The sequence below is a fragment of the Haliotis rubra genome, unplaced genomic scaffold (assembly GCF_003918875.1).
Source record: "Haliotis rubra isolate DU_JTF1 unplaced genomic scaffold, ASM391887v1 Scf242, whole genome shotgun sequence".
In the NCBI taxonomy this organism is placed as follows: domain Eukaryota; kingdom Metazoa; phylum Mollusca; class Gastropoda; order Lepetellida; family Haliotidae; genus Haliotis; species Haliotis rubra.
The window spans coordinates 491,205-506,258 of record NW_025766470.1 but is presented as its reverse complement, the minus strand read 5'-3'; the positions used below and the strand labels follow the sequence as shown (position 1 = coordinate 506,258).

The 15,054-nt window shown below is 40.5% G+C and overlaps 1 protein-coding gene across 1 annotated transcript in view; it reads right to left on the bottom strand.

The window, feature by feature from the left end:
• Positions 1–1,161: 1,161 nt before the first annotated feature.
• The window catches only part of LOC124278860 (valine--tRNA ligase-like), a 39,010-nt gene continuing 25,117 nt past the window's right edge, over positions 1,162–15,054 (bottom strand). The window contains exons 19-29 of the mRNA XM_046714643.1: positions 14,264–14,389; positions 13,546–13,650; positions 12,337–12,405; positions 11,763–11,841; positions 10,416–10,543; positions 9,899–10,054; positions 8,687–8,893; positions 7,251–7,365; positions 6,353–6,525; positions 5,479–5,628; positions 1,162–3,328 (exon numbers count right to left, since the gene is read on the bottom strand). Coding sequence (XP_046570599.1) covers positions 3,260–3,328; positions 5,479–5,628; positions 6,353–6,525; positions 7,251–7,365; positions 8,687–8,893; positions 9,899–10,054; positions 10,416–10,543; positions 11,763–11,841; positions 12,337–12,405; positions 13,546–13,650; positions 14,264–14,389 — 1,377 coding nt within the window. The 3' untranslated portion in view covers positions 1,162–3,259. The remainder of the gene's footprint in view (positions 3,329–5,478; positions 5,629–6,352; positions 6,526–7,250; positions 7,366–8,686; positions 8,894–9,898; positions 10,055–10,415; positions 10,544–11,762; positions 11,842–12,336; positions 12,406–13,545; positions 13,651–14,263; positions 14,390–15,054) is intronic.

The window sequence follows — 15,054 nt, the reverse complement described above, 5'->3', positions numbered from 1 at the left end:
TTGGAAAGGCCAGGAGACAAAGTGGAAATTGTACAGAGAATGCCTCTATATTTATGATGGGGGCTAGTATTTTTTTTATGGATCACAGGAAAATTATTTTGAAAAAAAAATATATATCCAAAAATGATTAATGATTACTCAGCATTTCAATAGTATCTACAATAAAAATACATGCATGAGGACTAACCACTTCATCAATCCCTGTTTCTTAAATATTTTAACAGATCTGAAAGTCTGGCCTTTATACTATAAAGAAATCTATTCTACTTGACCTCCAGTCCACTTACTGTTAAAGGACTCAAAGGCAGGCTGGTGTAAGGCCACCTGGATCTTTGGAGATATGCATTCTGTGATCATAAAACATAAAGTAATAATGGTCTTGTTTTAATCTGTGTGTGTTAATTGAGCTTTTGTACCTGGACCTGTGACAGGATCGAATAAAGACGCTTTACCCAAGTTGCTGATACATACAGTTCAAAGCGTAAATAAATGAATTGATTCATGATTCATGGCTATGACTTTGTTGTTTTTGGTTTAACTTTGACCACCACTGCAGCAGAATCACTGCATGTTGGTGATATATAATCAATGCCAATCTAATAGACATTTACCAGATTGTGAAACACAAGAATTGTTATGAATACACAATGCCAGTTAGAAAGTGGTCAAATGTAACATATGTTATGTTTGGGATTACACTTTTGAACTCACACCCTCAGAGTCAGGCACCTCATCGCCAGCAAACAAAGTCAGCCGCCTAACCCACTCAGCCACTGTGACTTCCACAAAAAACCTCGGACAACTGGTAGTCTAAACCACGGACTTTGTGTACCCTCTGATAAGTGTAAATTCGCGGCTGAAGAAGCGGTGGCTGAGTGGGTTAGACAGCTGACTTTGTGTGCTGGCGAGTGAGCTGGTTATAATGAGTGAGCTGATGTCACACCACTGGTTTGTCAGATTCAGTCAACTCCGTACAGTGAGTGAGTTTAGTTTTACACCGCTTTAGCTATATTCAAGCAATATCACGGCAGGGGACACCAGAAATTGGCCTCACTGTACCCATGTGGGGAATCAAACCCAGGTCTTCAGCGTGACAAATGAACACTTTAACCACCAGACTAAGCTTCACGTTCATGCAGAACATGATAACAAACACAAATGTGTATTTATCTGTTCATTTATTACTTATTCAAGCAAACTCATGTTGAAATCATGACCTGATCAAAAACACAGACAGATTTACTTATTTATTTAGTTCATTTACCTAAATGAAGCTGAAACATTATTAATAATCAAAAACATGATTCTTTAATGTTTGGACCTTCAGTTGATCAGCAAAATAGAGCAGAATCTTAGGACTGAGCACAAAGGATGCCAAGAGTCTGATACTGCAGTGCAGCATACCTAGTTTAAATCTGACACGTTTGTAACAAGTCCGTGGGCATTTTAGGAAAGAAAAACATACATGTGTTGTGAAAGTGACAAGACTGGGTGCTCCGACTCTCTGATTTACCTGAATGCATGTCCTGATTGGCTTGCGACATTGCTCTTGATATTAATTACCAGTTTGTCTGGTCCGGACTTAATCACACGCAGCTGTCATAGCTTGGACATCGTGGAGTGAGGCAGGTACACATTAGTGTAGTTTTGGTGCTGTGTTTTGAAACATTCCAGCTGGATCACCAGAAATGGATTTCAGATAATGGCTTGCTCCAAAGAACAACACCTGTATGATCATACTACTATTCCAAAGATGTTAAAAATACAAAACAATTAACATCCATTTATATTTGAGTGATTATCTCACATCAATTACTAAGTTGAAAAGGAAATAAAATAGCAACAAATTCCAGCACCTGAATAGTAAATGTGACAGTGTTAGTGACTAGTTGGTGTTGAGATCCCTGCAGTACCTCCAGTGAGTCATGAAGACAACCATTAGTTCATGCTTCTGAAGTGTTCAGATTATTTTAAACAAAGAAGATTTTGTTGAAATCTGAGTCTAAAATTTTGAAAATATTTAATTGTCAACATGTCCTGATTCACGTTGGACCACTTTTATAAAACTGCTACATTTATGATAAACTTTTCCTTTTCACTTGTCATGGACAAGCCCACAGTTGAGGGATGTTCATGGTTAAGTGATGTTTCTTCTTGGAAGCTTTACTGTTTAGCAGCCTTTCCTTACAGTGTAAACAGACACAGACAGAGATCATACACTGCACTCATCACCATACTGTAAACCAATCCAAATATATTCAGGAATGTACCCGTAGGTGGTTTCTGAAAACTACAAATAAGTTTCTTGCGGATAAAACGAAAACAGAAGAAACTGGTAAAATAAGGTGCTCTTGGTGTTGAGAAATGAAACCTAGATAACAAGATCTAAAGTGTTGGTTATTAGGCTCTCACTCTCTCCCTGTTATCTGACACAGACCATCTATCAGCTGTTGGCTGAACAGCTAAGTGTGACAAGAGGCTGTACAATTGTCTGGAAGGACTCCTTTAACAAGAGAACATTGCTACAAGTATTTATGAACACTCACTGGTTAGCACTGTTGACAAATGATTTATGCAAATTTATTCATCTCAAGTTTTGTGAACCAATTAAACAAGATTCACTTATGGTTGACATCACATATGTCTATCAAAATTATCCACGGCCTTGTGAGCTTCCAAGTCATTGTAATTGTAATTAATTACAATTTTATCATTCTATCTATTTGTGTAGTTCTAATATTCACTAACATATATAATTAACATAATTTTGCAAATCTGAAATAACTACATTTCTATGTACAATTATAATGTACAATTCCTTTAAGATTTTCAATATAGACTTGAAATTTCAAAAACAAATGTTTGTGTTTTGAGAAACTAGCATGAACAAATTGTTAGCTCAGAAAATACAATGGTTCAGCTGCAACTGACTTTTCAAACATACTGGGAAATGCTTGAAGAATGCTTGGATTAAAAAGACCCTTGTGCTACAGGACTGTTGTTCCCATGGAATTGTTGAGCATCTTAAAGCTGAACTCAGAAACCTGTCTTAAAGCAGGAGAATTCAGCATGTCGAGAACACATCTTTTCAGTTTGCAGATCATCCAGATCGGACTGTTTCACTTTCAGCTGTTGCCAGATGAATCTATCGTGTGTGAGAGTATTGCAGCATGTCTTTTATCACATGAATCTTCTCAAGAAAACATGTCCTCCAAACCATATCCTGACAGAGTTGGATAAATTACAGAATCAGCAAGAATCACTGGAATGTTAGTAATGTGGATAAGGCTTTAGATAATTTGTCTATTTCTTCTGTCAATTGTGACATCTGAAAGTAAAAGAACAAAACATGTATATGACATTTAAGAGATGCACATTTTTTTAGTTTCTCAGGTTTTACTGATTTATTTTTTAGCATATGGATAACATGATTCACGGTGACATCTTGATTCAAGGATGCCATGATTCACGGTGACATCTTGATTCAAGGATGGCATGATTCAAGAATAACATGAGACAGATGGCATCATGATTCAAGGATGGCATGATTCAAGAATAACATGAGACAGGTGACATCTTGATTCAAGGATGGCATGTTTCAAGGATTACATGAGACAGATGGTATCATGATTCAAGGATGGCATGATTCAAGAAGAACATGAGACAGATGACATCTTGATTCAAGGATAACATGAGACAGATGACATCTTGATTCAAGGATGGCATGATTCAAGAAGAACATGAGACAGATGACATCTTGATTCAAGGATAACATGAGACAGATGACATGTTGATTCAAGGATGGCATGGTTCAAGGTTGACATGATTCACGGTGGCATCTTGATTCAAGGATGGCATGATTCAAGAATAACATGAGACAGATGACATCTTGATTCAAGGATGGCATGGTTCAAGGTTGACATGATTCTCGGTGGCATCTTGATTCAAGGATGGCATGATTCAAGAAGAACATGAGACAGATGACATCTTGATTCAAGGATAACATGAGACAGATGACATGTTGATTCAAGGATGGCATGGTTCAAGGTTGACATGATTCACGGTGGCATCATGATTCAAGGATGGCATGTTTCAAGGATAACCTGAGACAGATGGTATCATGATTCAAGGATGACATGATTCAAGGATTACATGAGACAGATGGTATCATGATTCAAGGATGGCATGGTTCAAGGATAACATGAGACAGATGGTATCATGATTCAAGGATGACATGATTCAAGGATAACATGATTCAAGGATAACATGATTCAAAGATAACATGAGACAGATGGTATCATGATTCAAGGATGACATGATTCAAGGATAACATGAGACAGATGGTATCATGATTCAAGGATGACATGAGACAGATGGTATCATGATTCAAGGATGACATGATGCAAGGATAACATGATTCAAGGATAACATGATTCAAGGATAACATGAGACAGATGGTATCATGATTCAAGGATAACATGAGACAGATGGTATCATGATTCAAGGATGACATGATTCAAGAATAACATGAGACAGATGGTATCATGATTCAAGGATGACATGATTCAAGAATAACACGAGACATGACATCTCGATTCAATGATGGCATGATTCAAGAAAAACATGATTCAAGAATAACATGAGACAGATGGTATCATGATTCAAGGATAACATGATTCAAGGATAACATGAGACAGATGGTATCATGATTCAAGGATGACATGATTCAAGGATAACATGAGACAGATGGTATCATGATTCAAGGATGACATGATTCAAGGATAACATGAGACAGATGGTATCATGATTCAAGGATGACATGATTCAAGGATAACATGAGACAGATGGTATCATGATTCAAGGATGACATGATTCATGGATAACATGAGACAGATGACATCTTGATTCAAGGATGGCATGATTCAAGAATAACACGAGACATGACATCTTGATTCAATGATGGCATGATTCAAGAATAACATGAGACAGATGGTATCATGATTCAAGGATGACATGATTCAAGGATAACATGAGACAGATGACATCTTGATTCAAGGATGGCATGATTCAAGAATAACACGAGACATGACATCTTGATTCAATGATGGCATGATTCAAGAATAACATGAGACAGATGGTATCATGATTCAAGGATGACATGATTCAAGGATAACATGAGACAGATGGTATCATGATTCAAGGATGACATGAGACAGATGGTATCATGATTCAAGGATGACATGATTCAAGGATAACATGATTCAAGGATAACATGATTCAAGGATAACATGAGACAGATGGTATCATGATTCAAGGATGACATGATTCAAGGATAACATGAGACAGATGGTATCATGATTCAAGGATGACATGATTCAAGGATGACATCATAATATATGAATGATTTCATGATTCACAGATTAAATCAACTGGGTCTATTTTTTATATTTCACAAAAATCTGGAGGTCTGGTACCCACCTTATCTGTATTCTGGTTCCTGACGTCCAGGGGCACCTTGTCGCTGTAGTCGGGTTTGGCTGCAGCATCCTCCAGCTTCTTCAGAGACTTGCCCAGTGTCTCCTTCTTCCCTTCCAGCTTCTTTGTCTCCTTCTCCACATCAATCAAGCCCTGCAGTACATAGACACGACACTCACTGAACGCTTTCAACGCTGCTCTCAGCTATATTTCTTATAGTAAGCAGGTACAGCTCACTCAGCTATATGTAAATCTTATAGTAAATAGGTACAGCTCTCACTGAACGCTTTCAACGCTGCTCTCACCTATATGTAAATCTTATAGTAAACAGGTACAGCTCTCACTGAATGCTTTCAACGCTGCTCTCAACTACATTTAAATCTTATAGTAAACAGGTATAGCACTCACTGAATGCTTTCAACGCTGCTTTCATTAATATTCAACCTATACCATGGTGTTTTGGAAATACAGGGTGCCGAACAGTCCTGTAGTTGAATGGTGAATGGTGCTGTATTATCATGAAACACTAGTCACGTACTGTAGTGAGGCAGGATTTGAATACACAGCTTTTTCAGTACAGCATCTGAACTCAAGGCTTTTTTTATGCATAATCTAAATTCAAGGTTTTTTTATGCATAATCTGAACTCAAGCTTTTTTTATGCACAATCTCAATTCAAGGCTTTTTTATGCATAATCTGAATTCAAGGTTTTTCAGAGCAGCATCTTAATTCAAGGCTTTTTCAGAGCAGCATCTGAATTCAAGGCATTTTCAAGTCCGAGCCAAAACCTGTACATGAGGAACAGTAAGACATTTAATGTTGATAATTATGATGAACCACACAACCATGAGTAGTGGCAATTCTGTTACTCTCTCACCTTGAGCATGAGATGCGCTTCACACTTGGATGACACAGTGAGCATGGCACATCCATCAGGAACAGAGTCGGACACTAGGACGTGGACGGCACTTGAGTTGGTCAGGGTCTGGATGACGTCAGTGAACAGCTTCACCTTGCTGGACGTGTCCTCATCAGTACACTTCACGTACACTGGAAGAAACAGATGAGCTCGTGTTAGGACCACAACCACTCAAGCTTAGCTCGTGGGAGTAAGTATGGTTTAATGCAGCTGTTAGCAATATTCCAGCAATATCATGACAGGAGACACCAGAAATGGGCCTCACACATTGTACCCATGTGGGGAATCGAACTGTAAATTCAGTGTGACAAGCGAACACTTTCACATCTGTGACAGTGAACACTTGTTCGAGGGATCCCAACGTTGAAATGGTTAATCAGTTTCAATTTTACATTAATATCTGTAAGATCTATTCTGTTAGCATTAGCAATGTGAGTGCTCCTCAGTCATCAATACTGTGATATAAATAGTTACCACATAACAGGGCTAAATGTTACCAGGAACATTTCATGGTAGCCTGTTGTCAGCAATATTCATAGCATTTGTTTGTTTGTTGGTTGTTTAACGCTGCACTCAGCAGTATTCAAGCTCAATGGCAGCGGCCTGCAAATAATCTAGTCTAGACCACACAATCCAGTGATCAACAGCATGAGCATCAATCTACGCAATTGGGATATGATGACATGTGACAACCAAGTCAGCGAGCCTGACCACCCAATCCTATTAGTCGTCTATTATGACAAGCATGGGTTACTGAAGACCAAATGTAACCCGGATCTCAAGGTCTTGTGAATGGGGCCCTGTATTGGAGTTCAATGTTATCAAGGTCTCAACATCCACAAGTCCTATGGCATACCATCAGCTGTTGTCTTGGGGGTGAGGTTGTAGTCAGCCCGCATTGATCGGATGTTCTTCACGATACTCTGTGCGAACTCAACACTGGATTCCAAGTCAGTGTCTCGATGCTGCATCTGCATCAGAAAGATAAACATCAGTGTTGTCTCGCCATGTCTTGTACATAGGGCACAAGAACCTAAGCTAGCCTTACAGGTAATTTTGGTCTGTACTAAATCTAGTCTTTTACAAGACAATCTGATGATTGACATAATAAGTATTAATCTTCACAACTGGTTCACAAAGACATGCATCGGGAAGTCAGAGACCCTGCTATTAGATAACAACCCTGAATGTTCTAATCCAGATTTTCACAATAAATCTTGACAATGAATAAGTCTGTTCCACCCATCTTCAAGTTTCACCCATGTACACAACATCCTTGTACATTATGGATGTTTGTTGTTTAAAGGGACAGTGTTCACACATTTTCGACAATATTTTGACCAATATATTTTCTCTCAATAATACTAACTATCAGCCCCCAGGGAAGCTACCATATAATTTATTCCCATTTTTTTAAATGTATTTTTAATATTTAATTAAAAAGTTCGATAGAATTAATGCAACGTTGCATTAAATTGACTCTCATACCCTCTACGGGCGAACAGTATTTCAAGCGAACCCCATAGAGTTATGCCCCTTTGAGTGCTCTTAACGAATGTCCTATGCACAACGTGTGATTGAAACCAGTTTGACAAACACCGACAACACATGTGTGACAGTTTTCGAAGTATGGAGCAATTGTTTACATTCCATATATGGCAAGTGTTATCTGTTTGGAAGCTGTTTGCCTCAAAGTTTCAATTATCGATTTCAGTGAGTGAGTGAGTGAGTGAGTGGAGTGAGTGAGTGAGTGAGTGAGTGAGTGAGTGAGTGAGTGAGTATGGTTTTACGCCGCTTTTAGCAATTTTCCAGCAATATCACGGCAGGGGACACCAGAAATGGGCTTCACACATTGTACCCATGTGGGGAATCGAACCCGGGTCTTCGGTGTGAAGAGCCAATGCTTTAACCACTACCTTACCCCACCGCCCCTATCGATTTCAGGTAAGTCGCAAGGGATAATAAGTCTTTTATTGCATAAATAGGAAGCTAAAGTGAGTGCATATGCCCCCAATATATATATGCATTATTCATTATTAGAGAAGTGTGCTGTGCGCCTTTAATGCTGTACTCAGCAATACTTCAGGTTACCGATAAATGATGAATACATTATGATCAACAAGCTGTAGTGACAAAATGACAGTCCATGGAGCATGACTACCATTTGGTTGCACCTCAAAACTAAGTACTAACAGAACAGGTGTCTCAGGACCAATTCTAACCTATAATTTCCCTCAAGGTCTAGTACATAAACATTTTCTACTTTGAAAAGGTATACAAAAAATGTCTCACATCTGCTGGTAATGGGTAGGCAGTGACACATATACTTGGCGGGGAGTTCTCTTGTCGCCTCGGTAACCGCTGGAACAATTCTTCTGTCAAGAAAGGCATGAAAGGATGAAGAAGTCGCAGTCCAACGTCCAGACACGTGTACAGAACATTGCGGCACACAGCCTTGGCATCCTCATCAGAACCGTACAGGATAGGCTTCATGTACTCCTGAAACAGACGAATGGCTGACTGGGTGAGTGAGTGAGTGAGGTTTAATACCGTCGTGAAGAGTATTCCAGTTATATCAGGTTTCAGACTTTCACCATTTCGGTAGGGTGCTGTCAAACCTAGAACATAGTCAGCTTTACCCATGCAATTTGAATTTGTTTTCTTGGAACAGGAACATCCAGGGGATTAAGTGTACAACGTAAACACTTGTCTAATCTGTGACAAAGTTTCATGAAAATATATAGACACTTTATAGAGTTATGCTCCACAAAATACCACACAACTCACCAGGCACCAGTCACACAACTCACTCCAGGTACCAGTCACACTCACCAGGCACACAACTCACCAGGTACCAGTCACACAACTCACCAGGTACCAGTCACACAACTCACCAGGTACCAGTCACACAACTCACCAGGTACCAGTCACACAACTCACCAGGTACCAGAGACCAGTTACACAACTCACCAGGAACAGGGTACCAGTCACACAACACCAGGAACCAGTTACACAACTCACCAGGTACCAGTCACACAACTCACCAGGTACCAGTCACACACTCACCAACCAGTCACCTCACCACCAGGAACCAGGTACCAGTCACACAAGTCACCACCAGGTACCAGTCACACAACTCACCAGGAACCAGTCACACAACTCACCAGTACCACACAACTCACCAGGAACCAGTCACACAAACCATCCAGTCACCAGTACCAGTCACACAACTCACCACCAGTCACACAACTCACCACCAGTCACACAACTCACCAGGTACCAGTCACACAGTCACCACACAACTCACCAGGAACCAGTCACACAACTCACCAGGGTACCAGTCACACAACTCACCAGTTACCTGTCAGTCACACACTCACCAGTACCAGTCACACAACTCACCAGGTACCAGTCACACCAACTCACTCACCAGGTACCAGTCAACTCACAACAGTCACTCACCAGGAACCAGTCACACAGTACCAGTCACACAACTCAACTCACCAGATACCAGTCACACACAACTCGCAACCAGAAGTTGTAGCAGGCTGTGGTGGCTGCAGGGAAGTCGTAAGCCTGGAAGCCACTGGTACAGGACTCCACAGCCAGGCACAGTCGACTCAGGATCCACTTGTCCATCTCCCTCTCCTTGCCACACAGCTACAGGAAACAGGGAAATATCATTACATAGCTGCAATTACAATCAAGGAATCAATCAATACAGGTGAGATGGACTACTGATTAGTGCAACAACCATTTAGAATATTCTGCTGTATGTAAGATTTAGCAAAGGTATTTGTGCATAATCAAGCTGAGTGAGTGAGTGAGTTTGGCTAAGCATCAATTTTTCATTTTATTTTGCACCAAGAGCATGGACAGTACGCTGACAAAGAAACTCATAAAGTATAGGTTCCAAATCCATGATGGAGGATTCTGGCATGTGTGAAGGGTGCAACTATACACAACAACCTTCAACACATTAGACATCCTGTGCCCTCCCCATAGCTGAAGGCCTGGTTACCTGATGCTGTGGTGTGGGCTTAAAGTCGACTCCCAACCCATTCAGGGCAAACTTGGTGGCGTTCCAGAGCTTGTTGCAAAAGAACCTGTAGCCCTGGACACGGAGCACGTCCAGATTAATGTCACGACCTGCAACCAATCACAACACATTATACATAGCTGACATTCACCAATTTCACTAAAATCAGAAGAAACTGTAGCCGATCAAAACACATTGTACATAGTTAGCATTTCCCAATTTCATTTAAATCAGATAACTTTGAATGAAGATCTTCAATCTTAGTAAAAATAACCCAAGAAGAATAAAACACACCCTTGATAGTACACCCTTTTGGGGGCTCAGGGTATAGTAAGGTGTGAGAGTGGGAATTGGGTTTAGTGCCAGTCTGAACAGTAGTTCAGTTATAGCAAGGGGTAGCAGCATAGTATGTGAGGAAAGACAAGAGAAATGCAGATCCCAGATGTCAACCACTTTTGTTAAACCTATATGCTAAGGTACACTGCTGATCAACCTAGTAGGATCTGAAATCACCATCACAGATTTATGGCGAGCCAAGGGGCGTAAATCTTCTCAGCAAGCATTAAAGGCGACTGGGTCCTTGACCAGGGCTACGATTGAAGGCGACTGGGTCCTTGACTTCCCCCCACGACATGCATATAAATGTTCAGTACACATAAATAACATTGTTGAGCAGCTTGCTGAGACAAATGGAAAGCTCGGATAAATACTTGTGAAGTTTCTTTTCTCAAACACGATTTGACACATGAGGAAACCCACAAAACACAGTAATGGTTCTGTGATGAAAACTGGCCCTAAACCTGGAGTGAGTGAGTACTGTTCCTATTTTATCCAGTCGGACCTGACATTTGTATCACATGGTCGCTCATATTCCAGCAAATACAAACACATGATTGGAAATAGTGGGACACCAAAACATGGCTTCCTTCATTCTCAGTACACCTCCACTTGCTATGTGGGGAATCGAACCTGAGCCCTGCTTGACTTCCCCCTCAGATGCATTAAATGTTCAGTACAATATAACATTGTTGAACAGCTTGCTGAGAGACAAAAGCTCAAGTGACCCATTTCTCAGATGTTTACCACTTGTGTGAAACCCACCAACACAGTAATGGTACTGTATTGAAAACTTGCCCCTAATCTTGACTTGGTGGTTGGAAAATTCAATGATCAAAGACAACAGATGAACACTGTTGAGTATGCAAACCTAGAAACATACTCAGGGAAGTTCAGGGATTCAAACTCATGATCATGGGTTTCTTCATGCCCAATTGATGCAGCCATAAGATGACTGGGCTAGTCGTGCACCATCATCAACTGAAAGCTCACCTTGAGATGTGTAGGCAATGAGGGCAAACCGTAAAGCGTCTGTGCCACACTCAGGGATACCATCTGGGTAGTCAGCTTTCTGTAAAACACACATTTAGTCCACATTATCACTTTCTTTCAAGAGCTTCAAACTTTTGGCAGGACACCATGTATTCTTAACAAAAGCCTGAGGGTCCAAGTACAAACTGTCATTATTCTTTGTCCGAGATACAACAGAGTGGATGGCAGCATTTCATCTTTTAATAAAGGGTTGGTATATCCTTGTTGTTTAATGCTGAAACCATCAATTTTCTAGCTACATTGAACTTGCCTGTAAATAACAAATCAGTTTACCATAAATACCAGTGATTGATAGTATGAGCACAATGAAATCCAGATACAATGACATACATCAGCATGACTACCAATACATCTAGTTGCCTTGTACAACAAGCACAGGTTGCTTTGGACCTATTGCAACCAGGTCTAAACTCTATGTACTTGTCTTCTATGCTAACATAGTCTCAAAATCAAATTTAAAATGCAGGGTGAGAATCTATTAATCACTTGAACAGCTTCCCGGTGTAAAACCTACCTGTCCTACTATGGCCTTCTTGATCTCTTTTTCATCCAAATTTCCATCCTGAAGACGCTCATTAAGACCCTGAAGATATATATATATATACTGTAAATCATGAAATTAATGCGAGCATTTTATTAATGCGAGAAATGCGTCTGTACTTCTTCGCATTATCTGTACTCTTCTCGCATTATTATAATGACACATTGACACTACACATTACACCAATACAGATTGATTGATTGATTGATTGTTGTACCTGGGTAGATGACTTGTGTCTTTCGAGGCGGATTAGATTTATAAATGTTGTCATAAGACAAGTAGTAGCAAGCAATCACGTGATCAAACATGGCAGCGTAATCAAAACATTGTCAGCTCATTTCCATTCATTGCTTAACAAGCTCAATTCAGGTTATTTGGTAAATAACAAGTGTGAAAAGAAAAGGAACAACACCAAAGATTCAGGGTGTCACATTTTATCATCAACACAGATTCCTTAGCTCGCATTAATTTCGTGACGCATTTTAGACTAGACACTTCGCACTCGCATTAAATTTGTGACGCATTAATTTCATGATTTACAGTATGCATTCATTTTATAAATTTGTACATTGTTTCAGTCCACATTCCATCTCCATGACAACAGCCTGTAAACAATAGTACAGACAACACATACTAGTGATTGATACTATGAGTGACAAAGTGAGGTTGGTTTAACACTGCTTTGACCAATATTCCAGTTACATCACCTCATGTCAGCATAAAGTAGGGGAACGCCAAAAGTGACAACAGTTTCTGCCACTGCATATTCAAAAGTAACAATACTTTCAGCCACTGCATATTCACATTGTTTATTGTCAATTTTCTTTCGGCACTGAATATTCTTTTTCCTGGGTCCAGTCTTCCGAGTATATTTCAACCAGTGAGTCGACCTGAGTGTCGTATCCCCTGCGCTCACAACATCAATGTCAAATACTTGGTTTATCTTGATGTATGTGGGGCAGAGGGGTATTCTAGTGGTTAAAGCGTTCGTTTGTCACGACAACGACCCGGGTTCCATTCCCCACATGGGTACAATGTGTGAAGCCCATTTCTGGTGTCCCCGCCGTGATATTGCTGGAATATTGCTAAAAGCGGCGTAAAACCATACTCACTCACTATACTACTTCCTGGATTCTGTGTAGGTTTGGCTAACTGAGGATAGTGTACAGGCCCAGCACTCACCTCCAGGCTGATTCCTCGGATCACATCGATGGGGTCAACAACATTGCCCAGAGATTTGCTCATCTTCCTGCCGTGGGCATCCCTCACCATTGCATGCAGGTAAACCTACAATAGCATGAACAGACATGAACCATGGATACATAGTCAGATTGTTCACATACTTATTCACACACCTGTGAAGAACCTGTGAAGGGGCGGGTTAGAAATGGTCTTCAGTAACCAATGCTTGTCTTAAAAGGCGACTAACGGGATCGAGTGGTCAGGCTGGCTGACTTGGTTGACACACGTCATTGTATCCCAGTTGTGTAGATCAATGCTCCTGCTGTTGATCACTGGATTGTATGGTCCAGACTCCATTATTTTCAGACCACCACCATATTGCTGGAATATTGCTATATACTGGATTCCCTGAGCTGATAACCTCTGTGAAGTGTATAGCTGTGTGTTGTTTTTGTCGTTGTAGTTTACCCATACTCAGCAATATTCCAGCTATATGGTGGTGGTCTGAAAATTATCGAATCAGGGCCAAACAATCCAGTGATCAACATCATGAGCATCAATTGGGATATGATGATATGTGTCAACTAAGTCAGCGAGCCTCTTATGACAAACAAGAGCTGCTGAAGACCAGTTCTAACCCAGATCTTCACAGGTCATTCAAAACAGTATTGCACTAAATGACATATGGCTTGACCCACAAACAGATCGTTTTACTCACCTCCTTAAAAGGCAGTTTCCCCATGAGGGTCTGGCCAAACATCACCATCCTCGCCACCCAGAAGAACAAAATGTCGTGTCCAGTCTCCAGGAGCGTGCCAGGATAGAGAGCATCAAGGTCAACAGTCTGCAACACAAGAACATCCATGATACACAGACAATCCAGAAAGCCAGTTGGACAAGGAGCTTTCAGACAGTCCTCATTCTGCAAATGCACATGAAGACAGTAGAAGACAGGCTGGCAGGAATATAACAACCGTAATTCACTAAGAACAGATGCTGGTTGGCTAGGTCATAGCTTAGAGCATGTCAGTGCGATATAGAGTTCAGCTATATAAGTGAGTGAGTGAGTTTAGCCTTACGACGCTTTTAGCAATGTTCCAGCAATGTCACGCCGGGGAACACCAGAAATGAGCTTCACACATTGCACCCATGTGGGGAATCAAACCCGGGTCTTCGGGGTGACGAGCCAACGCTTTAACAACCAGGCTACCCCACCGCCGCTATATAAGTGGCCTTATTGTTATTATACTGCTAACTGATTGTTCTCCAATTCATTGACTTACAGTATTCCCAGAAATTATTGAGAAAATCTTTGTTTCCTAATACTGATAATAGAATTTTAACATAGGTGTTACATTTGTAGTAAGGTACTCAATATGGGAGACAACTCTTGTAGGCTTAAGAATGAACCTTACTACATCAAGAGTTATCTCCCCTGGTGTAGCAGACGGCTTCCTTTGTTGACATTGCAGATTTGACAGCAGAAGAAGAAAGTTTGGTTTTAAGATA